This window comes from Chamaea fasciata, unplaced genomic scaffold (genome assembly GCF_029207755.1).
Source record: "Chamaea fasciata isolate MVZ Bird 193981 ecotype frontalis unplaced genomic scaffold, bChaFas1.0.hap1 SCAF_1, whole genome shotgun sequence".
Taxonomy (NCBI): domain Eukaryota; kingdom Metazoa; phylum Chordata; class Aves; order Passeriformes; family Sylviidae; genus Chamaea; species Chamaea fasciata.
Window position 1 is genome coordinate 12,123,772 of NW_027094086.1, and position 27,821 is coordinate 12,151,592.

The 27,821-nt window shown below is 45.1% G+C and overlaps 1 protein-coding gene across 2 annotated transcripts; it reads left to right on the forward strand.

Moving 5' to 3' along the window:
* The first annotated feature begins 3,545 nt into the window (after window positions 1-3,545).
* Window positions 3,546-27,669, forward strand: FBXO32 (F-box protein 32). 2 transcript variants are annotated; one of them, XM_066176415.1, is made up of 9 exons: window positions 3,549-3,882; window positions 6,933-7,042; window positions 8,735-8,784; window positions 9,455-9,547; window positions 16,366-16,459; window positions 17,293-17,477; window positions 20,414-20,596; window positions 21,782-21,925; window positions 22,597-27,669. In XM_066176415.1, the coding sequence occupies exons 1-9, from the start codon at window positions 3,767-3,769 to the stop codon at window positions 22,684-22,686; spliced, it is 1,065 nt and encodes a 354-aa protein (XP_066032512.1). In that variant the 5' UTR covers window positions 3,549-3,766; the 3' UTR covers window positions 22,687-27,669. The 2 variants fall into 2 exon arrangements, with proteins under 2 accessions (XP_066032521.1, XP_066032512.1); XM_066176424.1 differs by lacking the exons at window positions 20,414-20,596; window positions 21,782-21,925; window positions 22,597-27,669 and adding an exon at window positions 18,963-20,396 and having other exon boundaries at window positions 3,546-3,882.
* The last annotated feature ends 152 nt before the right edge of the window (window positions 27,670-27,821 follow it).

Sequence of the window (27,821 nt, forward strand, 5' to 3'; positions counted from 1 at the left end):
TGCAGACCATTGCTACTATGCCAAGCAGGAGGAAGAGGAGAAGGAGCAGAGCAGCTCAGCCATGAGAGGATCTATTTTGGCCTGTGGGAAAAGGGTCTGTGCTCTGGAGCAGTATCTCCAATTTCTTTCTGTGCCACCATTCTACAATGTCAGTACCTGCAGTGGATCCAACCTGGCCAATCCTGGCTCTGCACCTGTATGTCTGCACAGTGAGCTTCACTCTGGGTTTTTTTGTTGGGTTTTCTTCAGTCATAAAATTTTTTACCATTGACTCAGGCTGCACCACAGTACCAGTGGTGGCAAGCTCTCCTGCCAAAGCATGCGAAAATCTCTAAAGGTTTTAACACACCACCTGCTCTGTTGAACCTGCAGCTCTCACTGGGTCATGGTCTGACACAGTGCTTCAGTCAGCAGTTGACTGCCTGTTGCAGCCCACCGGCAGCTCCCTGGCTGCTCACAAGGGCTGATGGTGTTTGTGAGTTATCATCATAGATCACAATGGCTTTTAAAAGAGACAGGAGAAATTAAACCCTGCATCTGTCTTCCCTAGCACTCATTTCTCTTCATCCCCTTCTGCAGATCAGACCCAACTGCACTTCAGTTGCCAAGTGATCCACATTTTTAATGATGTGTATTTTCAGTGAGAGTGATATGTGACAGTATTTTCAGTGACATGGATCTGCTGGCTGAACCCACTGTCATGGTTTCACCTCAGCCAGCAACCAAGCCCCAGGCAGCTGCTCACCACTCCCCCACCAGCAGGATCAGGGAGAGGATTAGAAGGGTAAAAGCCAGAAAACTTGTGGGTTAAGACAGAGGCAATTTAATAAGGCAAGCAAAATCCAATCACACTAGCGAAGTAAAACCAAGAATTAATTCACTGTTTCCAATAAGCAGCCAGGTGTTCGGCCATCTCCAGGAGAGCAGGAACATGGTTCCATCATGCGAAACAGTTACTTGAGAAAACAAACACCAACACTCTAAACATCTCCCCCTTCCTCCTTCTTCCCCCCACTTTCTTTGTTGAGCATGAGCATATGGTTTGGAATATCCCTTTGGTCAGTTTGGGTCACCTGTCCTGGCTGTGTCTCCTCCCAACCTCCCACATACCCACAACTTCCTCACCAGTGTGGCTGTATGAAAAGCAGGAACGGCCTCAGCTCTGTGTAAGTCCTGCTCAGCAATAACAAAAACATCACTACTCTATCAACCCTGTGTTCAGCACAAATCCAGAACACAGCCCCAGACCAGCCACTGTGAAGAAAATTAACTCCACCCCAGCCAAAACCAGCACACCCATTCTGCAGGGCAGGACGTGGTGACAGGTGACCACAGCCATTCAGGGACACAAGAGGTGGTCTCACCCCAAGCATCTCCACTGTTGCAGATCTGATCCCCTCTGGAGTCTCTTGATCTGTGGAGGATGGTGTCACCTGCAGTGATGCTGTTGAAAGTTAAATGCTTAGGGCATTTAAATTGCAGAAGAAAAAAAAAGCTAGAGATGATTTTGCAGCTCAAAGCAATCTTACAGCTCAAACAATATCTCCTGACACTCAAGAAACAGCTGGCATTGCCTGAAAGAGAAGGTGAAACCACATCTCTGTGGGGGTGGATTAACTGGGCGGAAGGAAGAGACCTCAGCCCCAGGGCTCTTGTATCTGGATTTTAACTTCCACATGCACTGTGGCTCACCACTGCTCTCAAACACTCTGTGCCATGGGGCTTGCAAGCACCCTTCAGATATAGCTGCTTTTAGCTGCTGGGTTTTCACTCTTCCTCCCACTGACCCTTTTTAACGCCCGCACCAGGGAGCCACAGCAGGACGGGGCGATGGGGTGGCCAGGGCAGCCAGCACTCGTGGGGTGAAGCTTCCTGCATCAGTAGATGCCTCATGGAGCTCTCCTGCCTGCAGAGCTCCCACTCGCTGCCTTCAGCCCCAGCAGCACTGCACGTGCACCTGCAACCTTCCCCACACCTCCAGGACTCGTTTTTATTAGGGCTTTTCTGGTTTTTTGAGGGTAAATACATAACACTGTCCCTTGGCGAGCAGCAGACGCTGCCGAAGGCCCCGGCGGTGGCAGCACAGACGGCACGGCTGCAACATGACGGGATTAGGACAGCTTATCCCCCCGGCCCCGCTCCCCGCGTCCCTGCAGCCCTCAGCCCCAAGCACAGGCTGCCCGTGCCTGTCCTGGCAGCCACCCACCCCTTCCCGGGGGACTGGAGCTGCTCCCAGACACCCAGAACACCCCACGCACAGCGTCCCCAAGTAACGCTGACTTGGCAAAACCAAAATATATGTATTGACATGCATATACCATAGCACAGGGCAAATATGTCATAATCCTAATACAAAATGTCCTTTATTTACAGAATGTGCCATAGCACATTCTTAGCTGGGAAGGTGCTCCCTCAGCCTGCGCTTGGATGTAAAAAAACCTGTGTTTTTAATGTTCAACAAATAATAGTTTTACTAAAAAGTGCTGGTACATGCACCAAATAATCTATGTGTAAACAGAATTTACATTTCATATATAATGCTGTCTTATAAATACTTATATAGCTTTCAGTCATACATATTTATCTACAAAATGTAAAAATAAATAGGACGGAATGTAAAACCATAGCACATATATAATAATATATATATATATACACATCATATATAGTATATATAATATATATTATATACTTATACATTAGATGCATATATATTATATATACACATATATAATGTAAAAACATATCACATGAATATATAAAACAGATGCATAAAATGTTCTATATACATGAACCATTACAAGCACAATATAAATACATATAAAGCATACATTTAGAAAACATTCCATAATACAGTATTTTTAATACACTCTTCTCTATATAGATCCAATATGTAACATTATATTTATTCAGTTTGTTTTCACAAGATTCTAAATTGATGGCTTTTAAGAGACAGGAGAAATCCTGTGTCTGCCTTCCCTAGCACTTCTTTCTCTGTATATCTGCTTCTTCAGATCGAACCCAACTGCGCTGCAGAGCTGCCGAGTGATCCTCATTAAAAGGATGACATTTTCAGTGACACGGATCTGACTGGCTTAACCCCCTTCGCAGGGCAGGATTTCGATTCCGTGTGTTTCTATAAAGACAACTTTGCAATATATATATTACATATTACATTATTATATGGTACAGCATTGCAACACGTAAATACCTAAAGCATATTTATAAGCCCATGAAAACGTGCCTGCATAAATATTAATATCTTTTGTACCAATAACTCGAATATGGGAGCCACACATGGCATTGACACACGCATCAAACATTATTTTGACGTTTGTTTGTATTCCGCACTCAAAGCTTTCCACACTCAACGCTGACCGCTCGTCACACAGCCCGCAGCTCCGCACCCGCGCGGGGATCGGGAGCGCGCTCAGCCGGGCACGCGCAGCGCCGTCGGCCCCGCCCCCTCTGCCCCGCGGGCGGGGCCTGCCCCGATAAACACGGCCACGTGCGGGGGGGCGGGGCCGGCCCGCGCTTCCGGCAACACGCGCCCGCCGCCGCCGCATAAATAGCGCGAAGCGCGCCCGCAGACACTGTGCTGCTCCCTCCACCGCTCCGGGTGCTGCCCCGATCTGCCCCGCACCTCTCCGGGTACTGCTGTGGTTTGCCCTGCGCTACCCCGGCTACTGTCCCGATCTGCCCCGCACCGCTCCAGTCGCCGCCGCCGCTTCTAGTCCCGGTGTTGGTCCCGCTCCGTGCCGTCGCCATGCCGTTCCTGGGGCAGGACTGGCGCTCCCCTGGGCAGAGCTGGGTGAAGACGGCCGACGGCTGGACGCGCTTCCTGGACGAGAAGAGCGGCGGCTTCGTGGGCGACATCAGCAGGTACCGGCGGCGACGCGGTCCGGCCCCGCTGCCGGGCGGTGCCGCCAGGGGGCGCGGTGCCGGGGGCGGCGGGAGCTGTGAGGGGCGGACGGGGCCCCTCGCCCCGGGCCGCTCGGGGGTCGCCCCGGTGTCGGCGGAGCGGGGTCGTTGTCTGGGTGTCTCCGGCCCTGCCGGCGGAACGGCTCGGCGGCCCCTCCGGGCCTAAAGGAAGCTCCGAACGGGGGTCACTCAACCGCCGGCGGGGTCCCCACATCCCTATGGAGGCTGTTCTTCCCCGGGCGGCTGGGTCGTCATTTACGGCTGCCGAGGGTGACGAAAAATGGAGGAGAAGTTGAAATATTCGCCTGCCTCGCGGCCAGAGGGCTGAGCCCCCGGGGTGCATCGCCGGGTGTCTCCTGGGGACTCTGGAGGTGGTTGCCCACCGTCCCCCGCAAAAAACAACCTTGCTTGGGGCTTCCCTCCTTTCTCGGGCTGAAAAGGAGGATGTGTCTGGAGCCATAATTCCTCCCCAGGCCATGAGTAATGTACCTTACGTGCTACTTGACTAATCTGGCTGCAAAACATCAACAAACCCCCAAGATGGTGCGGGCAGGAAGCTTTGCAGCGCGTGGGTGTCGTGGGCTCGGGCCAGATCGCTCCTGTCAAAACCAAACTTTTCTCACAGAGCTGCATCTTCTCCCTGTGTGCTGCCAGGGTTGGGATTGCTGCCACCGGGCCTAGGGATGGGTCAGAAATACCCATGACAAAGGGACTTGGAGTAAGAAGGGATTTGCTGTGGGCCACTGCTGAGATGTTATTTTGCAAGGAGGCTTATGTAGCAGGTGTCTCCTGCTCCTTTTTATGTAAGCTGCAAGTAAAAATCAAGTTCAGGTTTTTAATTTATAAACGAGTAGAAAAACGTCTGGCTGATGGTAGTGTGTTGGGATTACTGAGTTTAGCATGGGTTTAAAAATCCCTTTTCCCATTGAAATGCAAGGAGGTGACATACTGGCCCCGGACTGGGGTCCTTGTAATGCCAGGTCCAGGTGCCCAACTGTTCAACCTGTCAAGATGCCCTGGAGAAGTGGGTGGAAACCTGGCAGTACATAAACAGGGAAATAGTCTGCCTCCCATGCTGGAGTTCGTCCACGACTGCTGTTGTGGTGGTTTCAGATTACAGAGTCATTCAGTAGGAAGTCAACAGGCAAGGGTGTGCTGTTGACATGTGAGATTTAAAGCAGATCCATCTTGTGCTCTTGGGCTCAGATTCTGCCACTGCATGGGCGTGTTAACCTGACCCCCTATTGATTTTGTGCAACCATGATAAAAAATGAGCTTGGATGTTCCAAAACAGCCTCTTCCTTGCTGCCATTTTCTGTTGTCAGGTTTTGGTGCCCCTAGCAGGGAGCAACATGGAATGGAGTACATAAGTAGCTGAGATGTTCTGTTCTCAGGTTTAGGTGGTTCTGAGCAATCTGGAGGTGGCAGAAGTGTCTGGTTCCCCAAATTGTTGTTTCTGTGAATATTGTTCACCTTCAATGCTGCTGCTCTTCCCCTTCTGCAGTGTTGTGGTGGACCCCACAGCAGTGGTGCCTTCTCCACAGCTCAGATGCCCTGCAAGGGGGATGTGGAATAGGGAGAGCTGAGGCTCATGGTGTTCTGAAACTGGGAGAGGTTTCTTCCACCTCTGGAGCTATGTACAGGTGCCAAACCAGAACACCCATCTGGATCATGCCAGAGGGGGTCTGAGTTCCTCCTGGGGCTGAAACTCTGACTTGGTCACTTTTGCATATGTTGATGGTGTGGCCATGCAGAAGCCAGTGAACAAGGGAAACAAGAAGTCTTGTCCCACAGGTTTCATTCCTTTGCAGGAGTCTGTGCTGAATAGCTGTCAGAAATGTGTTTGGTATGCTGCTCATGTTTGGGTTTTGTTTGAGACTAAGCAGTGTAAATACATGGCCTGTGCAGGAAGCCTCCTGGCTGTGTAAGGGTCCTCGTGGCTGTCTCAGAGGAAACTTGCCCAGGGCTGCAAGCAGCAGTAGCATGTTTTGGCACCTGTCAGAGCTCCAGGGGTGTCTGAGCCACAGCAGCTGAGAGGTGCAGCAAGGTGCCTGGGACCCTTCTTCGAGTTTAGGCCTGCAGCCATGCTTCATCCCTTGCAAGCTGCTAAGAGCAGTGAGGACAGCTCTGTTTTGTTCTGGATACATGGCATGTCTTCTCCCTGGCGCCTGCAGCTCTGTGCAGCAGGCTGTGTGCTGGGCCTCTGCTGAGTGCCCCTGGTGGTGCTGCCCTCCCCTGCCACCCCCAGGGATCTCTGCAGCAGTGCTGTGGCTGCCTGGGGGCTTCTCAGTTTCGAGTTGTGGCTTGAGTCTGCAGAATGTGGGGATGTTGATGCACAGCTTCCTTATAAATAGCCTTTCATTGCCCTTGAAGGAAATAAGGGGGTTTAGCTCCCTTCACTAATAATATAGTTACAGCAGAGCTCCAGCATAAGCAGGCAATGGGCCGTCTTGTACAAGAGATCCCAGCTGTTAACTTGTGTAGTCACTACTATGCGGGATCTGGAAAACCATCATGAAAATCTGAACCTCAGTTAAGCTTTTCCTGTAAGCTTGAAATAGTATTTTGTGGAAACTCTTTTGTTAATAAGTATTTTGAGTACATATATATGTCTTCAGGGATGTCTAAATATGTCCTCCTGTAGCAGTCTGACTGGCTCAGAGCAATCTGCTTCCTACACTAGGAGGATATGGTGTTACTTAAGGATAGAAATAGGTTAAAGAGTGGAAAAGAACATTGCTCAGCAGTGTCCCAGCACTAACTATGTAATCTGTGTTACCTGCTCCTGTCATGGATATCTTGGCTAGGCCAGAATTGAGGTACCAGAAGTTTCTTTAAAAATACCATTACTGGATGCTAAAACTGTGTGCAGACTACTTCTCAGGGGCAGCCTACAAGGAGGCAGCTTTGGAGGCCACAATAAAAACCTGTGTATTTTCTCTCCTTGCAGGAAACACAGTGTTCAACAAAATGCAGAAATAAACAAAATCCTTGCTTTGTGTCATTCACAGCTTTTGTAAAAAAGATCACAACAAAGAGAATCTCTTCAACAGCATAAACTATGATGTTGCTGCCAAGAAGAGAAAAAAAGATCTGCTGAATAACAAAGCCAAGACTCAATGTAAGACATCTTTCTGGACTTCTTTTTAAACAAAAGTTGCTGCAGAAGAATGGAAAATGCTTCATATCTGCTTTTTGCGCAGTGCATGAAGAGCCTTCTAGAGTCTTGAAGGGCTTTGCGCCCATGCTTGACCTAAGTAGAGAACTTGGATACAATTTAACATGAAGATTTATGCCCCCTTAGTAATCCCTGTTCGGAGGAGTTGTGCTTTTTGTGTTCAGATTTTTGTCATTTGTTTGTCAGGAGGGTAATTTTTTCCTATGGTACATTCAAATGAACCAGTTCCAGTATTTTCCCCCTGTAGACTTTCTTGTGCACAACAGGCTAAATTTATTCTTCCCTCCATATGCATGTTGAGCACTAATCTACATTACTGGAGGCTACAAGCTTGAATGTAAGCTTTGATCCTATCTCTGTGTGCAGAGTGCATGAAAAATGAAATAAGATTTCAGCTCACTCAAAACAATAGAAGGCTTGAAATCTTTGTGTGCTCAGTGAGCAGCCGGGGTCTCGGATGGGGCCCTGGGGGAGCCTGCAGGGACAGCAAGGTCTGCATTGGGCTGATTGCAAGATAGGTACTGGAGTTACATGTGAAGGCTGCAAATATAAACACACCCAGAGGAAATGAGTTACAATTCCCACACTGCTATTAACTCATTGTGCATCCCCCAGGATTTTGGAAACTGTTGCCAAAAGTTGGCCCCTCGGTGTATGTGTTCTCTGAACAAACAAATGTTACCATGACAATTTTTGGCTGGCTTCTGCAGTGACCTACCATTAAAAGGGGCTTGATGCAGGGTCAGCATGCCTGTAACTGAGACTGGGTCTGTCCTTGGACTTACAGTACCAGGCAGGAGTACATTCCATAGCTTCAGTTCATTAATTTACAGGTTGCTCTAGGAGCCCAGTGTTTTCTTTATGGAAAGGAGTCCAGCAGTGTGGGGAGGAGAATTTATTTTATATTAGCAGTTAAATTGCCAGTGTGTGGTGGAAGTAGGGTCAAAAGCCCATGTGAAAATGGAGTGGGAGAAGGACTGAGCAGCATGACTGCTAATAATACAGGCTCTTCTGCATACAGAGTTAGCAGTGTGTGCTGGGTATTGGGAAGTTATTTTGGGGAATGGATGGGACAACTCCCATTCTGAGGGAAGGGAGGGGCAATTAGAAATAGGAAAATTTTGGTCCCACATAGTTTTTTCTTTTTTAGCAAGTTAGCTGCAAGCATAAGCATGCTTCTCTGAGCCTGACCTCACTGCTAAAAGCTCTCTCTTACATGCCTGGTGTCTCATGACATTTTTGCTCAACTTCAAATTTGACATACAATCCCAAGCCTGTAACCAAGGTAATAAATAGTTAATAAAATCAATAACAACAAAACCTGGCTGTCAGCCACACTTACTGTCTGGGACCAAAGAAGAGGAGGTGCTATGGTATATCTGTGGTGGGTAGATTAAACATTTACAGTCTTGAGCTGTGTCAATGAAACAGAAGCCTTTTCTGAGGCTTAGGGCTGCAGTCTCAAATGAAGCTGTACAAAAACAAAGCAGCTCAGTAAGTTGCTAGATTTGGTTTCAAGTGTGATGGTGTAAACAAAATAATTTATACTAAAAGATAGAGAGCTGTATCTCTGTTCTGCTCATAACATTCACTGAGCTGGAAGATTAACTGAATGAAATGTCTTTGTCCAAACAGATTTCCACCAGGAGAAGTGGATCTATGTTCACAAGGGAAGCACAAAAGAGGTGAGTGCCTCTACAGGTTCTTTGTTCTCTTTTCTACTGATTTTTACCAGCAGTGGAAGATCCTGTGCTGATATAAATCAGCAGAAGCTCTTAAGAGATAAGTGGAAGATCTGGCTTGTGGTTGGAATTTCAGTAATGATTTTAAGCCCCTATCAGGGATCCAGGGCTTGATGTACAAGGCTTTGTACATGTGTTTAAAATATGGCTTGTTTGCTTCTCTCATTTAAGAAAAACAGCCATTTGCAGGCCAAGCCATAATACTGTTCTTGGCTTTCACCCAGTACAGTCCTAACATGGAAAAATCATTGGAGTTTATCACAGCAGCTCGCTTGCACTCATGGAGAGAAGCGGCTGTATGAGACTGCTCTGAACTCACACTGTATATTGAACCCCAGGAATGTGTGGGTCATTCTCACATGTAAATTCATGGGTCATGAGCAGAGCATGGGTCTCTCTTGGGAAACCACCATAATCTACATTGGGCCATGCCCACTCTTGATGTCAGTAAGTGTGGCTCAGTGGGAGCCAGGCCTCCCTTCTCTAGCTGTGGGCTACTCCCATGGTTTGCACCCATCAGCTTACTAAATCCAGTTGCTTTGGGTCAGGTCTGCCTAGTGCTGTCTGGACTCAAGTCTGCTGAAACATGACCCAGAGTGTTTTTCCTTCTCAGCGCCATGGTTACTGCACCCTGGGAGAAGCCTTCAACCGGCTTGACTTCTCCAGTGCTATCCTGGATTCCAGGCGATTCAACTACGTTGTGAGGGTGAGTCAAAGTCCAGGGTTTATTTTGATGTGATGGTGGTGCAGGCTCTGAACTGAGCACCAGTTGTATAATGGGAAGCACTGGCAAAGAAGAGTTGTCTGAGCATGCAAGTGGGTGTGTTGGGCTTTTCTTCATGAAGTAATTTGTGGAAGTTTTGTGTGTGGATAGATGCCCAAATCTTGTCTTTAGTTTATTAAAATGGAAAGGGAGGAAAGTGGTGATAACATGGAAGATGAGCTGTCCTTAGCCTAGCATTCCTACTACTTTTCAATTGTGTCATTCACTTTTGAAACCTAGAAAGTTTGGCTTCTAATTCCTGAGTTTTCAGTTCAGCTTCTGAAAAAGAACATGGGCTCTCTGCAGATGCCACAGGGAAGTGGAGACCTCTTTGCTCCAGAAGCTCAAGTCTGAGGTCTGTGGAGCTTTGTCTCCCTTGAGGTGATACAGGAGAGACTCAGGGGAGCTGAGCATTTTGGGAATGAGGGGCTGGGCTGAACCTCTTGGTGGTGCTGATCTTAACTTCTCTGTTAAGGATCATGTTTGCTCTTAATCCTTTGTGACTGGCAGTGGTTTCAGTGGATGAAACATTTGTTTAGTCCTGACAACATTGGTTAATAAAGGAGTCATCAGCTTCATGTTTCCCATGCTCTGGCTTTGCATGATAGGTCAGGGCTTCTCTTTTGACTTAGGGTGGCCAAGGAGGTGGTAGTGGTTGGGGCACGTACTGTCCTGAGGGCTGTGGATACTTGTATGTTTATCTGCATGTGATGTGCAAATTGATCTTGAATTTCAGAATGCTTAGCAAGATTTGGAATTCAATAAGGTTTAAAAAAAGTTATTAACTTGAGGCTGTTTATGAACAGCTCCTTTTCATGTCTTGTGAGCAGCTGATCACTTGTGAGGCAACAGCTGTTCAGGTGTTAGGTTCTGGAGCAAGCAGCAGTGGTGTTGCTTTCCCTCTGGGTCAAGTGTAATGAAAAGTGTCTAAGGAAGAAATTATCTGAGCAGGTTCACCTTGATTTGTTCACCTAGGTAATCTAGGTGATAAGTCACCTGTGGAAAACTCTGTCACCCTGGGAAGGGTACAGGCATTGGGGTCATGACCCACTGGCTGTGTAGGAAGGGCACTTGGATGTTGCACTGTAGGAGTGGTGGCAGGGTGTGGGGATTTTGGGGGAGGCAAAACAGGATCTAAGTCATGTAAACTCAGGCTGTCCTAGCTCTGCTGATCTTGGGACAGCTCGTTTTCCTGCTTTTGCAGAAGTGATCATCAGTGTTGAGGTAGTTGGTGTTTCCTGATATTAGAGAGATATATATACACACACACACACATAGCCGTGTCATCTTCAGGGGGATTACTGGAGAAGGAACAGTTCATGCCAAGGCCATAACCCTTCAGTGAAATATAAAGAAGGAATGTTAAATAAAACTTGTTTAGTGCTGCAGATATCCCTTTGGCGAACTTTCTTATGACAGTGAAGAACTCCAAAGACCGCTGCTAAGCATGGCCTGCCTCAGCTCGTGCTGTGCCACATGATGGACTTCTGCTGCTTGGCCCAATGTGATAGATGTCTCATGCAATGGTTGAACAGAAGTCCCACTAAATTTTTTGAAGAGCAAACTTAAATTTAAGTGAAGTCAGTGGGATCTGGTCGGGGAGCTTATGCTGGCCTTCTCTTTTTTTCTCATGAGGACTTCATACACAGCACATTTGGAGTGCTTTTATCAAAAACAACAGTTTTGAAAGCTATGGAAGCTGACATGTGTCCTTGTTTCTACAAATTACCTCTCTTCTGAGCTTTTAAGAGTAGCTTTTCCCTAGCAGTTTTACAGATACAGTACTACTGAGAAGTATGAAGCTTTCTAATTGAGGTTGACTTGTGGTTTGGCAGTTGAAAGAAGATATTAAACCTGGTGCCATGGATCAAATTGTAAAATTGACTTCTTAAAATGAAAGGCTTGTATCAGCCAAGTCTCCAGTGGATAGTAGTTCATAAAAAGCCTTATATGCCAGATTTACTCATTAAAAGCTCTGCCTAGATGTGGATCATGTTTATGGTCCTTTGCAAGTCACAGGCCTCCTAGAGCACACAGATGGGCAATCTGTCACGTGGAAAATGCCTTGAATATTGGCAGGCAAAACATTTTTCCCTTCCTTCCCTCTCCTTGTTCTCTCTAGTTCCACTCCTTGGTCAGGGTACCTGTATTAATGTCATGCTACTTAACTCATCAAGCAAATGCTCTTTGAGGAGGGTTTGGACTTGGAGTCTGGGAAGGAATATGACTATGTCTGTAGGGGAAGAAAGGAGACAAACACTTGTAGGTTTGAGGTTCTGCTGGCTACACCCAATCACTTTCTGGTAGCAAAATGCGCTTTCAGGCTTAACATAAACTTTACTTTCTGAATTTCTCTGAACTAAAGTGAACAGTGCTTAGGTGTCTTTGGTGCTTGCTTTCTTGTCACAGAAGTTTCTGCTTTAGATATACCCAAACTAAGTTCTTGGAGTTTCTAATGGTACACAGATAAAATAGGCACCTCATTCAGGTGGGGTGAAGGTGTAAGCTGCAGATGTTTTTCATGGGAATATTGGTGAGTCCATGTAAGTGAAGCAGAAGAAATTTTCCTCTAACATCAATCTTATCTTGTTGATCTGCTGGTACAGCTCTGAAAGTACCTAGTTACAGGCATTGGTGCCATGACTTGGTCCTTGCTGACCCGTCAAATTAGTGCATCTGCTTACACGTTATGGAACAATCAGTGCTCCCTTTTTAGGGCTAATAAGGAGGTATGTGCTTGACCCAGAGGACCCTAACTGTTAGTCTGAAGCAGCTGTGGTTTCTCTGGTCTTAGAGATTTAATGAAAAGACTGGAAGCATTCCGTAAGCATAATTAATGGGAGCAGAGACAAAGGTGCCTATAGCCTAGAAGCTGGTTTTCCTTCAGGAACACTGTGTTCAGATGACAGGTTTTGCAGAGTGCTTCTTCAGAAAGAAATTTCTCAGTAGTCTCAAGAGAAGGTGCTGTTTCTGATCATAAAAGCTTAGGTCAGGTTAAGCTGCCTGGGCACAACTCTCCTAAATAATATGATCTAGGTTGTGTGTAACCTTCTAAAGTAGTCTCTTAAATTTGCTTTAATAGCGGTTAGCTCCAGGGGTCCTGGATTTATGCTGTCCTGAAAGAATATCAGCTGGATGCTGTCTCATGGAGATCTGTCAGCACCTGCACTGTAAATCATTATAACTCGCCTTGGTCTTGCTCCACCTGTCAGCTGACAGCCAGTGTGACATTTCAGCCACTGAAAGTGAAGGGCTGTGAGAGCAAGGTGGGGCTGGAGGAGGAATTTTTAATTTTTTAAGCAGTCCAGATGTGAGGAGTCACATCTTCAACTGTCAAGAAGTTAGGGATCCCCACACAGTGCAGTCCAGCTTTCATATAGCTGGCTTGATGTATTCAGTGGGGAATTTACACTTCAGTAGTTTAAAACTTGTGATTTTAATCACTACAGAGCATTTCCCTTTTTGAGTCAAGGTTGTGCTTAGCACAGCAGGACTGCTGAGGGTTTTTTGGCTCTGTGTGCTGTAAGCCCCAGCAGTGGTTATTTGGGGTATGGATTGCCTGCACACCCCTGGGTTGAACCAAGACTATGGCCAAAGTGCCATCTGGCTGTAGCAGGTCTGAGCAATGCTGCACACAGTAGTCATGGGTGCACAGCAGTGTTTTCATGGCCCTGAAACAGGGGCCCTAGGTCCCTGCCACGTGACACTGTTCTGTTTGCTATTTTGTCTTGTGCTTTTGGGAGGAGAAGGATCTGCTCTGCTGCTGAAGCTGGGAGGCTGTGTTGCACTGCCTGCTCCAGCTGGATTTGAGCAGGACCCCCACTGCACTCAGGGGAAGTGAGCAGGTTACTGCCCTGCTGTGGGAGATGCTGTCTCCTGCCAGTTTTGCAGAGGCTCTGGGAGATACCTCCTGCATCTCTTGCCTCTTCTCTCTAGTTCTGGCAAACCTCTGATAGCAAAGAAAATAGGAAAGGATTTTTTTAGTGGAGCTACCAGGTCACCTTTCTCAACTTCTGAGGAGTTGGAAGAGTGAATTTGGATCTAATACCCTGTTTTCCAGAGGTGTTGCAGACTTCCCAGCTCCAGTTAAAATCGGCTGGAATGCAATTACTTAGTGTATTTGAAAAGCAGACCTTTTAAAATTGCTCTTAACCTTTCCCTGTGCACTCTCTCCTACCATCTGTCCCTCTCAGTTGAGTGTGGGCTGGACTTAATGCAGCCACATCATAACACACGCTCCAGTCTTTTTACCCTACTCAGCATTAATCTGAATTCATTGGTCTGCTTTAGTCTGTATTATGTAAGTGGCAACATTGATTTATTTTTTATACTGCTGTAGACACCAGTTTGACTATCCATTAACTGAGACCATACTCAGGGCCTGGGCCAACACTAGAAGACCCCCAGTGCACTGGAGCATGTGGGGCACAGATGAACTGTACTGCTTACCTGATTTTTGTGTATTATATGAGCACAGAAGAATAAAATTTGTCTTTTGATTTGGAGGACTAGTTAGTTTCTTCAGTGAGTGGTCCCTGGGGAGTGGAGTAGCCCTAGAAGTATTCACAACATAGTCTTCATATGGAATTTCATCCTGTGTTTATTGCTGTAGGAGAAGGGAGGTGATACATGATATCTGAGCTGGTTCACTGAACATAAATTGAACCTTGATAAACACAGGGCAAATTTGAATCTGTTCCTTCGGCTAAATTAATTTTGTACTGATCTAATGTTCTTCAAGGAACTGAGATTTTTATCCTCATTCTTCTGAAAGAACAGCCCTGGCGTCCAACTCCTCTGGTATTACATTACATGATGCTTATTGCTGCATGCGTTTTGGCATTTTTAGTAATGGGCACAATATTGCTAACACCCAGCCTGGAGGAAGCTGTCTCTGTGCCAGTTCCAAAGCAGTGCAATCTGGAGATGGCAGTTGTTTGTGCACAGACAAGCTGATCTGGGTGCATGTGTGGCCAGTGTACAGATGGAGTCTGGCAAATTGATCACTATAATCAAAGGTCTGAAGGCTAAACAGTTTAGGGTAAGCAGAGTATTACAGACTACTGTGGAACATTGGTTGGGGGTTTTTTTCCTACTTATTCATCCAGTATTTCAAAAAATGAAGAAAAGACCTTTTGTAAGCTTTTCAAGCGTCTTGCAAGCTACCTTGTTTTTAGGAGTATTTTGTTATTCTGGTCTCATTTAGCTGATATAGCCAGAAAATCCACTGATGCTTGTGCACCAAATATTACCCAACTCTCCTGCATCTCCTGTTTCCTCCAAACAAGCCAAGAAAACAAGCAGCCTGCCCTTGACAGGAGTTAGTGCAGGTCTTTTTTCATCTTGGGGTTTTTTTTGGTCATGTGAGGTGCAAGATATTAATAGAATGTAAACTCAAAGCCATCTGATGGTGGTGTTGGCCTGGATATTAAACAGAAGAAGAGATTGGTCACTCGAGGAGACTTCACTGCTCCTAAGTGGCAGTCACATGCCAGTGCCCCAGATGAGCAGAGCAGGCTGCAGTAATACCTCTCCCTCAGCCCCCACTTCATGGCAAGCTGCCGGTGACTTTTTGGATACATTCCTGTCATTCTTGTAGCAGGGCAAACAGTTCAGCTCATGACTTATCAAGTCTAGTCAAAAGCCATCTTAGTTACTTGACACAAGTAGTTGCACCTTCTCTGGACTCTCTGTGGTGCCAGCAATGGGATACTGGAGCTGCAGATGATAAAGGATTAATAAGCCGGTCATGCGGCAACATGTTGATTGATTTGTAGCATAAAAGGTTTTTCCTTTCTAAATTAAAACAGAAGGCTATGTACATCCAAAACAAATGGACTGACACGTGGGCAGTCTGTGCATTTATATAATGTTGGGGGAAGGGAGAAAGACTTGTAAGATCACAGGCCACATGTTCTACAGAGTATGTTCCATAGGAAACTTCCCCAGCTGTTCTTGTGGCACAAAGATGGGGAAGAGACAGCGTCCTTCCCTGTGGGAAATGCCTCCTTTAACAGCTGCAGCCCAAATTCACTGTTCAGCTTGCTCAAGAGTCAGGATGTCAGTGACGGGAAGTAAATTCTAATTGAAAGTAAAAACAAGATCTTCATTAGGGGAGGTTAACAAGTAAACAGGGTAGACTGGGAAAGGTGGTTTGTTACTGTGGTTGTTAGAGCTGAACAGGAGAGGAAACTTTGGGAGAAAAGGGGTTTCTTGTGGGGAGGATTTTTATTCTTCCTACAGTACTTAACCTTTCTGTCGTAGCGACTGTGCTCTGACAAAACCCATGCAACCCAGGAGCTGACGTAAATTGTGGAGTCTGATTCTCATTAATGGTCCATCAATAATATCCCCATCCAAACAGGCATTTGCTCGTGTTCCCTTATGACACTGCTTGTTTATGCCCCAGTGAAGGATGGTGACGTTGGCCATTCGCTGTTCCCTTCGTGTGAATAGCGGCTGTCAGTCCAAGCACCACTGTGGTTTCTCTGCATCTCTGAACCATGAAGTGAAGTTCCCTCTCCCACCACACTGAAGGAATTAAAATGCCTTTTTCCCCCCACCTCTTTTGATGTGAGTTTAATTATTTGGCCTCTGCTCTCCTTCCCCTTTGCGTTACTTTGCTCTGTTGTTCTGTCTCCTTTTTATTTTCAAGCAGCAAACAAGTCTCTGGACTGTTTTGCTGTGTCATGTGACTAGGAGTCAAGATTAGAAAGGTATCTCTGTGCTCTAAGGCTTGCGACTTCTATTTTTATCCACAGCTGTTGGAGCTGATAGCGAAGTCTCAGCTGACGTCACTGAGCGGCATTGCCCAGAAAAACTACATGAACATTTTGGAAAAAGTGGTTCAGAAAGGTAAGAAACGAAAACAGTGAAGGGGAGTCTGATTTAATCTGATGTACTTTGGTGAGCCACATCCTTGAGAATAGTCAGGCAATGCAATATGGGTGAAGAGGGGCACCACTGCTTAATTATGTAGTGCAGTTCTACTTTTTTTTCCCTCGATGAAGGACTTGTGGGGAGGGGAAGAAATGTCTCTAGTCTGGTAGGTATCTGAGAGGTGACTCCTGCTTTCCCAGCTTTCCTCACTACCACCCCTTCTGCATCCTACTGAGTCCTATTTCTGACTGCAGAAGATCTGGCTGCTCCTGCTCTCAGCCAGGCATATGTGCAGTCTCTGCTGCCGCCTTGTTGGCAGTGTGCTGTCCCTGCTGCTCCCACGGCTCTGGAGGGGTGTGTTCACCTGTTCAGGGGAATGAATTGTGGTTGAGATGTGACACTTTCCTCATGGATGTTAAGCTGTCCCTGAAGCCTGGGCATTGACAGCAGCCTGTAATTACACATAATGAGAAATGCATGTTAGCTGGGGTAGATGGGAAAGAGGTGCACATAGAGAACTTCTTGCACAATATCAGAGGGGAAAACTGGCCATTTGCCAGTGGCTGGAAATGGGAAGTGCTGCAGAAATGGCAGATCTCATCTGCTTATCCTGGGAGGCTCTCTTTCCATCTGCTGTCTAACCTGCTGTGACTGGCTAATGTTTAAGTGCTTTCCTCTAAAAAGAAGAGCACAGGCTGGCTCTCTTGGCCTGTGAAATTACAGCAAATAATTTGACTTGCCTGAGAAACATGTTGATTCAGAGAAGGATTTTGACAATTCCATTTTTAACCTTTCCTGTTCTTCTGAAGTCCTTGAAGATCAGCAGAACATCAGGCTAATACGGGAATTACTGCAGACCCTCTACACATCCCTTTGCACGTTAGTTCAACGAGTTGGCAAGTCTGTCCTGGTTGGAAACATCAACATGTGGGTGCACAGGATGGAGAGCATTCTCCACTGGCAGCAGCAACTGAACAACATTCAGATCACCAGGGTAAGCACAAATCCTGAAAGCTAAAAATATTGTCTCCACCATGAAACCTTTTTGTGTTAGTGGCTCTTGTTTGGGTGACTGCTTCCCACTCTACTCCCAGGGCAAGCACAGACTGTAAGGACCTGGAATTGTCAAAATGATTGGATGCATTCCTAGCATTACTTGACTCCCTTAATTCCAGGTCAATGTATATAACCCAGGATCATGCTTGAGGCTGCTGGTCACAGACTGTGGCTTGACTCCATGACAGCTGTGAAGTGCTGTGTGAATAGAGCTGGACAGAAAGTGGTGTCCCCCTCTTCAGTCCTCAGAGGCCAGGCCTCAGTGTGAAAAGTCAACTTGTGCTTTCTCAAATTGAGCAATTGCCTTCAAAACTTATCAGACAGTTGAGGTTTTTAGATTTGTTTAATCTGTAAATTAAACGCAAATTTTCAAATAGCTGCATAACTTCATGTTTCTTGGCCGAAAATACCAGTGTTTCTTCCAGTAGTCTGGAGCTACCTGTTCCAGCTGGATGAGTCCTGCTTTCACAACATCTGGGGGTTTTTTTCAGCAGCATCTGTGGGCATGTGTTAGATGATAAATTTCTAAACTGGCTTTACATGGGAATCAAATCCAAACTTGTTCCATTTCACACAATCACAGCAGGTTTGATGTTGACCTCTGGAGGTCATCTGGTCAAACCCCTGTGCTCAAACAGGGATACAATAAGTTGCCCAGGATTATATATGCACCTTTTTTTTTTTTTTCCTACTTCAAATGGGTGCTTTCTCCACTGAAATGCTAAACCTTTCCCCCCATGTGTTGGTGTTCCCCTTGTACTCTTGAAGAACTCTGCCTATTCAGACAAAAGTGCATCAAAACATTGCTTGTGAAAGAAACTGCCTTTTGTACATACTTGTGTAGGTTTGCAGACACTTCTAAAGTAAATAAAATAGATTTAGAGCTTGCAAAAAAATAAATCATACCACTGATGATAACTTCAGTTCAAGCTGGAACAAAACCAGATGAATTCAGAGAAAGGAAGAAGCTTATGTCTGCAGTCAGTTACTTACAGTGCAGTAAGCTTTTGGTGTTTCTAAAGGGGGAAATGTCTTGCAGCACCCAAGACCTAAATCATTAAAAAAAAAAAAAAAAAAAAAAAACAAAAATCAACCTTGCAAAACATTGTATGTGCTACAGCTGCTTTAAAAAAGACAATCTTCTGTCCAGCAAATGACAGCATACTGGTCTGTTCTGGTCTAATCTGTGTTCTTTCTCCAAAAAAAAGCAATGCTTGAAAAGTTCTGGAAAAGAGTACTGAGGGAAAAGTAGTAGCAGGTAAGCTTTTGGCCTGATCCAGAAAACCTGTAAGGATTTGCTTCAGTCACACAAGTATTTTTGGAAAGAGGTACAAGTGTGAGCTTTGGATAGTTTTGTTGGTTTTGGTTTGGGTTTTTTTTGACCCCAGAATCTCTGAGCTTATTCTTGCCTATTCTGCCCTAGGAAAGCTTATATGTAGACATAGTTCAGAAGAATGCAAATACAAGGATGGCAAGGAAGAGCAGTGACAGGATCCAGGGATCCAGTGCATTTGTCCTACCCCAAAAAATGCTCCAGGCTGTCATGGAAAAGAATGTCCTTTGGACACTGCAGAGACAGTTCACTCCTAGAGTGATGGTGTCAGGTCTGCCTGGCGTGTGGTGGTGCAGAAATGGATGTTTTGGTCCTTGCAGGCACCGGGCAGTGTCGCTGGTCTGGGCAGGCCGGCACTGAGGTGCTGGAGTGAAGGCAGAAGCTGCTGCTGTGCAGACATACTTACATTGTTCCTCTGGAGTCTCCCATGCCGTGGGATGCCTGGAGATGGGACCATATGATTAAAAGCAGCCTCCTGCAGAGTTCCCCTGCTGCTGGTGGGCTGTGTGCTGCTTGTTTGAAACAGTTAATAGCTCTGCCAGAGATGAGGCGGGTACTGTGACTCTGCAACTTAAAATAGCAGCATCTCTGTGCAGGGTAAAGGATGAACTTGGCACATCTGTCTAACATTGTTTCTTTTTCGGAGCCCAATCCTAGAAGCTGCTTTTTGCCTTAATAAGGCTGGGGCTGGTTTTGAAGCTGCAGCTGGAGCCCAGGTTTTGGTCCTTGCTGATGCCTTGCTCCTGTGTATACCTTGGACTTCCCCTGAGTGCAGGACATGCAGATCTACTGTGGTCAATTTGTCCTGGAGCTGTGCCCCATGTGGACTTGCAAAACAGTCCTGGACCCTGTGGAGGCTAAGCAAAGGTGGATGGGGGTGCCTTTTGTCTCTTTAGGCTAGGATCTGCTTTTCTGTGGCTGAACAGCCTGGAAAACAGGGCTGTGGGAGAGGGGCAAGTCTTTCAAGTGTTCCCAGAGGAAAAGCTAGCCCTGCCCGCAGTGACCTGGGAACACATGCTGTGGGTACTCACCAGCCACTGCTGTGGTTGCAGCAAGATCCTGTGATGACATAAGCTAAAACATGTCAGAAGAGCATGAGATTCCCAGCACTGTGTGTAACCAGAGCTGAACTTCAGAACTAATGGCCATGTGCCTCGTGGTGGAGACACCTGGGTGGACAATAGCTGATACCATGATACAGCCAATGTCCTGCTGTAGTGAAAGCTAATGGTGATGCTTCGGGGAGCAGAGTCTCATGAGTATGGATGTGGGGTGGACAAAAAGGGAGAGAAGGAGACTTGGACTGCAACTCTTCTAAATATTGTACTACAGATACATGTCCTCTTCCTTGAGGTTATCTCAAAATGTTGTGGGGCAGAAGGTCAAATATTTCTATGTAAAATGTCTCCTTTATTTAGAAGAGGGAACTGCTGCTTTGTTCTCTGTGTGAAGAAGTTTTAGAAAAGCAGTAGCTATGCAGCAAGCTAGAATTTCTTAGTTTTTCAGCTTCCTGGGAGCTCAATCCTGTCTGTCTCTTCCAGCCTGCCTTTAAAGGAACCACTTTCACTGACCTGCCATTGTGTTTACAACTGAACATCATGCAGCGACTGAGCGATGGGAGGGACCTGGTTAGCCTGGGTCAGGTGGCTCCTGACCTGCAGGTGCTCAGTGAAGACAGGCTGCTGTGGAAGAAACTGTGCCAGTACCACTTCACAGACAGACAGGTATGAGGAGAGGTGCAAACTGCCATCAGTTCTTGGTGCACCCCCCCAGAAAGTGTCTGCCTTGCGTGTTCTCTTACTTGGCTGTCTCTTGGATCTGAGGACGTGCAGCAAGCTGATTATATAGGTTGGCATGAGAATGGCTGTGAAGATGATTTATATAGAGGGTTTTACATGCCACAGCAATGATTCCTGAAATAGGAGCTTGAGGAATTAATCATACACTGAAGTTTGATCCTAATCCAGGTGGGAACAACTGCATGACTTGCAGTTGCTCCTTGCCCCACGTGTGCAGGGAAAACGTGCAGGCAAGCTCCAGCAATCACCCTGATGTCCCAGGGACTGACACCCTTGCAGAGAATCTTTGTGGGTGTGGTCCATGAGCTGTACTCTCTTGCCCTTTGGAGAAAGAAATCCCCTCTGAGATGTTCTGTGAGTAATGGGATGGTATGTGGAAAGCAGCCCTGCTGCTGCCCAGTTTGTACCTGTGTAAACATCCCTGGCAGGCTGGTAATCATCTGGGATCATCTAAACTTAAGAGCAAACAAACAAAAATCCCTCTCTGTTTATAGGTTAATGTCTGGGCTGCTTATACTAGACTTCTGCACTTCAGGAACCATATGCCAGACTTCTCTGCTGACTTGGCTTTATTTACTCACTCTGAATCTCACTTTGGAAGTGACTCTGGAGGAGTTATTTCTATTATTAAATAAATTCAAATCCAGCCTCTGCAACTAATGAACCCTAAAAGAGAGATGGGTGTCTCCCAAGCTAATACAATAGATCATTGACTCTTAGAGAAAAATAACTCAACTTTTACAACTGTTAAATGCAACTCTACCTGCTGTGCTGCCAACCAGAAACAGTGGTCAAAGTAGTATGAAATAGCTCCCAGAGTTTCAGGCTTCCTACAATGAAGTTGATGAAGTGGGAATAAACCTTCATAATGGTTATGAGTGAGGCTGTTCCCATCAGGAAAATGCTTACAGCTTTTTCAGCTATAAGTAGAAAGTAAGTGCTCCTTAGCTCAAAGCCTCTCAGAAGTCTTCACAGTAAGAACTTTTTCAGTGTTGCAAGGGAACTGTTATGGCACTGGCAAGGTCGACATGTGAGGGGGAGAACCTCATGAGCTGAACAGAACAAATTGTTTTTTTGACCTGCTGTAATTGTTTGTATCTTTTCTTTAAGATTCGCAAACGTCTGATCTTATCTGACAAAGGACAGCTGGATTGGAAAAAGATGTACTTCAAGCTCATAAGGTGTTATCCACGGAAGGAGCAGTATGGTGACACACTGCAATTGTGCAGGCACTGCCACATCCTTTCCTGGAAGGTATGAAGTGCTGGTGGGACAGACTTGATTTGGGCAGGAGCCATGGGGCATCCAGTGTTTCCGCTGATTGCAGCTGGCCTAGGGTATTGCAGTTCGTTTGCCTGCATAGCCTAGTGAATTCCTACATCTTAATTCTCCCTCAGCTATTAAGACCCTTTCTTCTCTGTGCTTCAGAGATTCCATCTTTATCTTGAGCATGAGTAGTGTCCATTGGGGCCAGAGGGCTGGAAGATGGGTATGTTTTTGGGCTGCCTGCAAGAAATCATTTTAGCACTGCCAGCAGCTTCCTCTACCCATTATATGGAAGTCTTGGCAACAGGATTAGCTGGAATGAAAGCTGATGGCTGCAAAACAGCTCAGGACAAAAATCTGCTGACCACTGTGGTGATATGCAAGGCATGTCTCTGGATTTAAACTCCAGTAGCTGATAGTAGGCTCTAGCCTCTCTTCCCTCAGAAGAGGAGAAAAGAATTAATTGGATCTTTGCTGCTTCTTTTTTTGATGACTTGCTCCTAAGATACTAAGCCCAGTTCTGAGCTGTCTTGTTATTCTGGGCTCTGCTCTACCTATTAGCACATGGGATGTCTGGCAGAGGGGCAGTGCTAAGCTGGCTGATGCTTTGGCACCCTTTCTGCAGCCTCTCTAAATAGAATTGTTTTCTCCTTTCCCAGGGTACTGATCACCCCTGCACAGCCAACAACCCAGAGACTTGCTCCACCTCTCTTTCACCACAAGAGTTTATCAACTTGTTCAGGTTCTGAACTTGGGTCAGCGAAGCTTATGCAATTCCTACAGGACACTTTGTCACAGAGCTGGGACACTCCATATGTAAATAGTGTAAATATTCATGTTTGTTTGAAGCTCCTGAGTCAAGGAACAAGAGAATCTCAGAGAAGAAAGGTGAAGTTGCTCACTGACATGCAGCACTTAAAGAATACAGACTTCCACAGGACTGGTGTATAAATACAGCATGTTGTACAGAGTCCCTTTTTTATCTGATCAGAGTACAAGATACAGGGCAAAAAAAAACCTCATTTTTTGTTTCTAGAAGTTAAAAATGAATTTGCCCCGCATCCATTTGAGAACTCTTTTGGTTTGTTTCTAATAGAGAGAAAGCAATATGAGGCTAGGACTGTTGAACTGTTCTTCCATCTGGTTTTATTTAGCATACATATTTATAAGTATGACATTTTAGAAATATTTATGAAAAATATCCCTGTGACAAGTTTAATAATACTTTCGTACTTTTAAAAGGACACATTCTGAAATACTTAGGATAGAACTCCAGCCTGCTTGCGAGACAGAATCGCAGCATACCACTTTCTACCTCCAATAGATTGAGTACCTTTCAAACAAAAATCCAGTGTACAATGTGAACTTTTGTATTTTGTACAATGATTTAAAGGGAAATGTTTGTGATAGTAAGCATCTTTTCTTGTATTAATGCTTACCTCTTTACATTAGTTTTCCTGCTCTACTCAGTGCTTGAATGCCTAGATGATAGGCACCATACAAATACCTAAGACTTTACTCCATCCTCTTTTAATTTGTTGGTTTTATGGAAGACTATGCAAATATGAAAAGAGAAGACAAATGGATGAGCATTATCTATAAGGGAGGAAATTCTATGATAGGGAAACAAAGGACTGGATTTAACCTCACAAGGTAAATTCTTATCTGCTTCATTAGGTTAACTGCACTAGTTGAAATCCTAAGTGAGGTTAGAATCTGTTTTTTCAAGGCCATGTTTTCCAACATACACATTGCTCTGTATTCCCACTGATGTCAAGTGAATTCAGTCATCTTGGAGCTGGTAAAATATAGGGAGAACTGGGCCATTGAATCTCATTAAATGATGCGGTTTTTAGTCACTGGAAGACTGGCAGCAGATGTATAGTTTCAGAGCCCTGGAGCTTAGGGAGTGATTAGTATTTAGCAGTCAGGACTTGGGTAAGCAAGGGATTTCCAACATATTTGGTTTGGATATCTTTGGTTCTTTCTTCAAAGACCCAAGGACCCTAGTCCGTTCCAGTGCTGCTTTATGGATCTTCTGACCCTAACCCAGAGGTAAATTTTCAGTCCTACAGAGTAAGTGGCCACTTCACTGTGGCTGTGATCTGGCTCACTGTCTCCTCTGTTGCATGCAATGCTTCACTTTTCTCTACAGTGGAGCTTGAAGAATCCAGCTTATACATAGCAATCTGAAGATCTGCAGTGGAAAGTATTTGCTGTTTACCAGTAGATTTCCTCTATAGCACTTTCTCTGTGTATGATGTAAGCAGGATATCTCGTAAGGGTAAATATTTAGTGGATTGTGTGTGACTATGTACAAAAATTTTGAGGAAAAGGAGTACTCAGGACAATTCAGGAAGAACTACTTGAGTTAATTATTGTTAAATATGCTGTTCCTTTTTTTACATTTTTATAACTGACTTTGAACTTTTTCTGCAGCTCTTTGTATTTTAAAATGACAGTATTTGCGTTTTTGCAAACTAAATCACTTTGCATATTCTTGGAAGAGATGCGAAAAGGGAAAAAAGCTGCCAGTAGATGGAGTAGTGGGAAGAGGGGAGGAAAACAAGGAAAATGCTGACAAGAACTGCCCTTCTCCAGCCACCTAACAGCAAATCCCAAGTTTTTGCTCTTCCAGAGAGTTCTGTGAGCCTGTACCACCCTTAGCCATGGCCCAGAGCTTGTCACTCTCCAGAGATGAGGGGAAAACACATGCAGGATAACAAGCTTTATCTTGGTGTTGATGCCCCATTCATCAGCTTGACTGCTGGTAGAAAGCATAAGCCTCCTGATCATACTCATGTCAACTGAAAGTGATTTAACAACTGCTACCTTGGAAAAATACAGTTGTGCTTGTTTGGGGGATGTTTGTGAATAAAGGAGGCCAGTTTGTGTTTTCCTTCCTGTGTTGATGGCAGCGGGTAGACAAGGCTGAAGTCTGGCTTTGTGAGTGAGGACATTAAGGAGTGAAACTTGCAAGTGAAGTGAGTGAAGCATTGCCACTGAATTTGGAGAATCCTGTAGCTCCTTTCTCCAGCAGTGAGAAGACCTGTCCCCCTTGGTGTCTTCTGTTTCCTGCTCTGACTTGGGGCTGGTTTGTTTGGTATTTTTGCCTCTGCCACCCATGGTGAGCCAACCTGTTGTGATGGGGAGGCAACAGTATTTTGGTATGAAATGCTGCAGCATTCTGCCTACTCTGCATCTGTGCTTAGCACTTACCCTGTGTGAGATTGTGATACTGAGTGGATTTTAAGCTCAGGTTTGAATCTGGCCTACTGCATTCCTTGCATAAGAGGATGGAAATTCTCAACGTTGAGCTGTGATTTGGGAATGTCTTTGTTCCACCCATTGCCTCTATCAACCTTTCACTGGCCTCTTCTACCCAGAGACCATGGGTCATACTGACAACAGATTTAATGTGCAACTGAGGCTCCTGTTTATAAAACTTATTGCAATTACTGTGTGTTTTATTTCTTATGACTGTAAGGGTCAAAGTGCTGAAAATTATTTGTTATATGTAGATACTTGTCAGTTGCTTGTGTGAGGTCTTGGCATATTGCTGTTGGTGTCCAAACTAGCAGCAAACTGAGCAACTACTGAGCAGAACAAAACAGACTAAACAAAAAGAAACAGAATAAGCCTTATTCAGTTACTGCCTCAGTTATTACCCTCCTGCTGCAGCAATTGTCAAAGATGGCCTTGGTCTCTTTGGGCACCCATTGTTTGAGTGGCTAGTATGGGGAGATGGTGCAGTGAATTCAATACTCTTGGTTTGTATTTAAAACAAAATGCTGTTGCGTCCAAATACTTTAACCATTTACAGACAAAGCAAACAGTATTTTAGCAGTGCAGAGACATCTGCTTGGCTGAGGATGGCAGAGTAACAAAACTGACAGTGATATCAGGGGCTTCCGGGCAGGCTGCTTTAAGGCTGCTCTCAGGCAAAAAGGACCTCTTTATTTTAAGACAACTGTGGCAAAGCTGTTGTGAAGGGGAAAACAATTTTGCTTGTATTTTGGAAATAGAATGTTCTTTTCAAATGACATTTCACCTTCCAGTTAGTTGATGCATTTCCATTAGATATGCATCAGTTCTTATACTAGGAAGGGAGAGTTTTTCCTCTCTTTGGGGTTTTCTCTTGCCAAAATATCCAAGGAAATCTTATTGTCTTTAGAGGATGTATTAAGTAGTGCAACAGCATAGAAACATGGTGCTGTGAAGAGGAAAAATAGATCCATGCAAGGGAGGAGGCATAGGAAGGGAGAGCTCCCAGAGATCTGTTTCAGCTTTCTAGAAGAGGCCAGTTTTTGATGTGGTGGCCATTTCAAGAGGCACGATTTCAGCTGTACATACCTTAAGCCATTTATACTCATTATGGTATGCTGAAGTTTGATCATAAAGTGTGTGTACCTCTTCTTATATTTTTGGGGGTTTTTTTAACTAGGGGAGTTTCTAGATCCTTTATTATGTAAAGTGATTAGGAAAATGTGTATTGCTCTGAAGACATTGCTTTGTATGTAAACATTTAATTGCACCCTGCCACTTTCTGTACATGGGAATATATTTTATATTATTTTTCTTTGCCCCAGGTTTTAAACTGTTTGTATTCCCATTTCTGTTTGACTTTAATTACTTCTGTGAAGCTGTCACCTTCTAGAACATACACAGGTACTAAACCAGCTTTTCCTGCCCAGAAAATTCCTAGGCTCTTAGTTTCTAGAATTTTATTTAGAGCAGGAAACATTTCAAATCCTATTGTGTGGCAAATAAATCAGATGTGCTTTTCACACTGATTTCCTGCTTGGTACAGCAACCAGCATTGTCCTCTGCGGTTGTCCTTACAAACGTGTTGCACATCTTCCCTGTAGATCAGCACCTTGCCAAAAAGACATAGCTTTAAATTAAAATGCCCCTCTTTGTAGCTGGCCTGTTTGCACAAGTGCAGGCCCTGTGGAGCTGATGGCTGATCAGGCTGGTATAGACTCACTCTCTCCTTCAAGGTTTGGGACTCTGGTGTTCTGCTTGTGCTGCTTTCTCAGCTCACTGCCTGTAGTGATGCTGGTTCCAGGCTCTGAAGCCATGGTCAGCCATTCACAAGGCTGTCAGCACGTGCCTGCTGGGCTCTTGTGTCTTTACCAGCAACTAATTTCTATCCAGTGTCTTGCTCCAGTGATTTTGTTGGTAGGAAATCAGCTTTGCAGGATCTAGCCCTAGGAGAACAAATCCATCTTGTCCTTGACATGTGCAGTCTCAAGTATATAGATACTCTTGACACCAGAGAAATTCCCTCTCTGTTGACCAAGTGTTGCTGCCTCTCCTCCTGGGAGGACAACTGAGGGTGGAATTTGCCTTTCTTTAGCTGTCTTGTGCTGCACAGAATGCTAACATGTCAGCTACCAAGAGAACATTTTAATTTGAAATAGAAAATATGCTCATCTTTAGGAATTAATCCACAATAATTATAAATACCTACTTATATATTGAAGAGAGCGTGTGTTCTGCTTTTTTTTTCTTTGAAGTTGTAATTAGAGATGATATGAAGTGAAAGGCATCCCTTATGTAAAACTTCTGTTTAATATTATTGTGTGGTTAAAATCCTTCCATTATAAATTTGCACACTTCTTTCCTCTTTCCTTGCATGTTCAACTGATTTTTACAGCTGTTCTGTGCAGACAGTATTTTTGTAAAACATTTTTGACACTGAATTGCAATAAATGTTCAAACAATGTGAACCACAGCGTTGGTTGTCTCATTGCTTCCAAGGTGGTGACCTTATCAGCCTTAAGCTTCTGATGACTGTAAGCAAAGACTCTTCTGCAGGAACATCCAGAACTTGGCTCACTGTCCCAGCAGAACATCCCACATAGAGCTATTGCTTCATCGT

What these genes read in the sequence shown, in the direction of transcription:
- FBXO32 (XM_066176415.1), top strand. Translation starts at nt 3,767, where the DNA reads ATGCCGTTCCTGGGGCAGGACTGGCGCTCCCCTGGGCAGAGCTGGGTG. An exon ending in GGAAAAAGTGGTTCAGAAAG is followed by an intron (nt 16,460 to 17,292) that starts GTAAGAAACGAA and finishes GTTCTTCTGAAG; the next exon opens with TCCTTGAAGATCAGCAGAAC. An exon ending in ACCACTTCACAGACAGACAG is followed by an intron (nt 20,597 to 21,781) that starts GTATGAGGAGAG and finishes CTTTTCTTTAAG; the next exon opens with ATTCGCAAACGTCTGATCTT.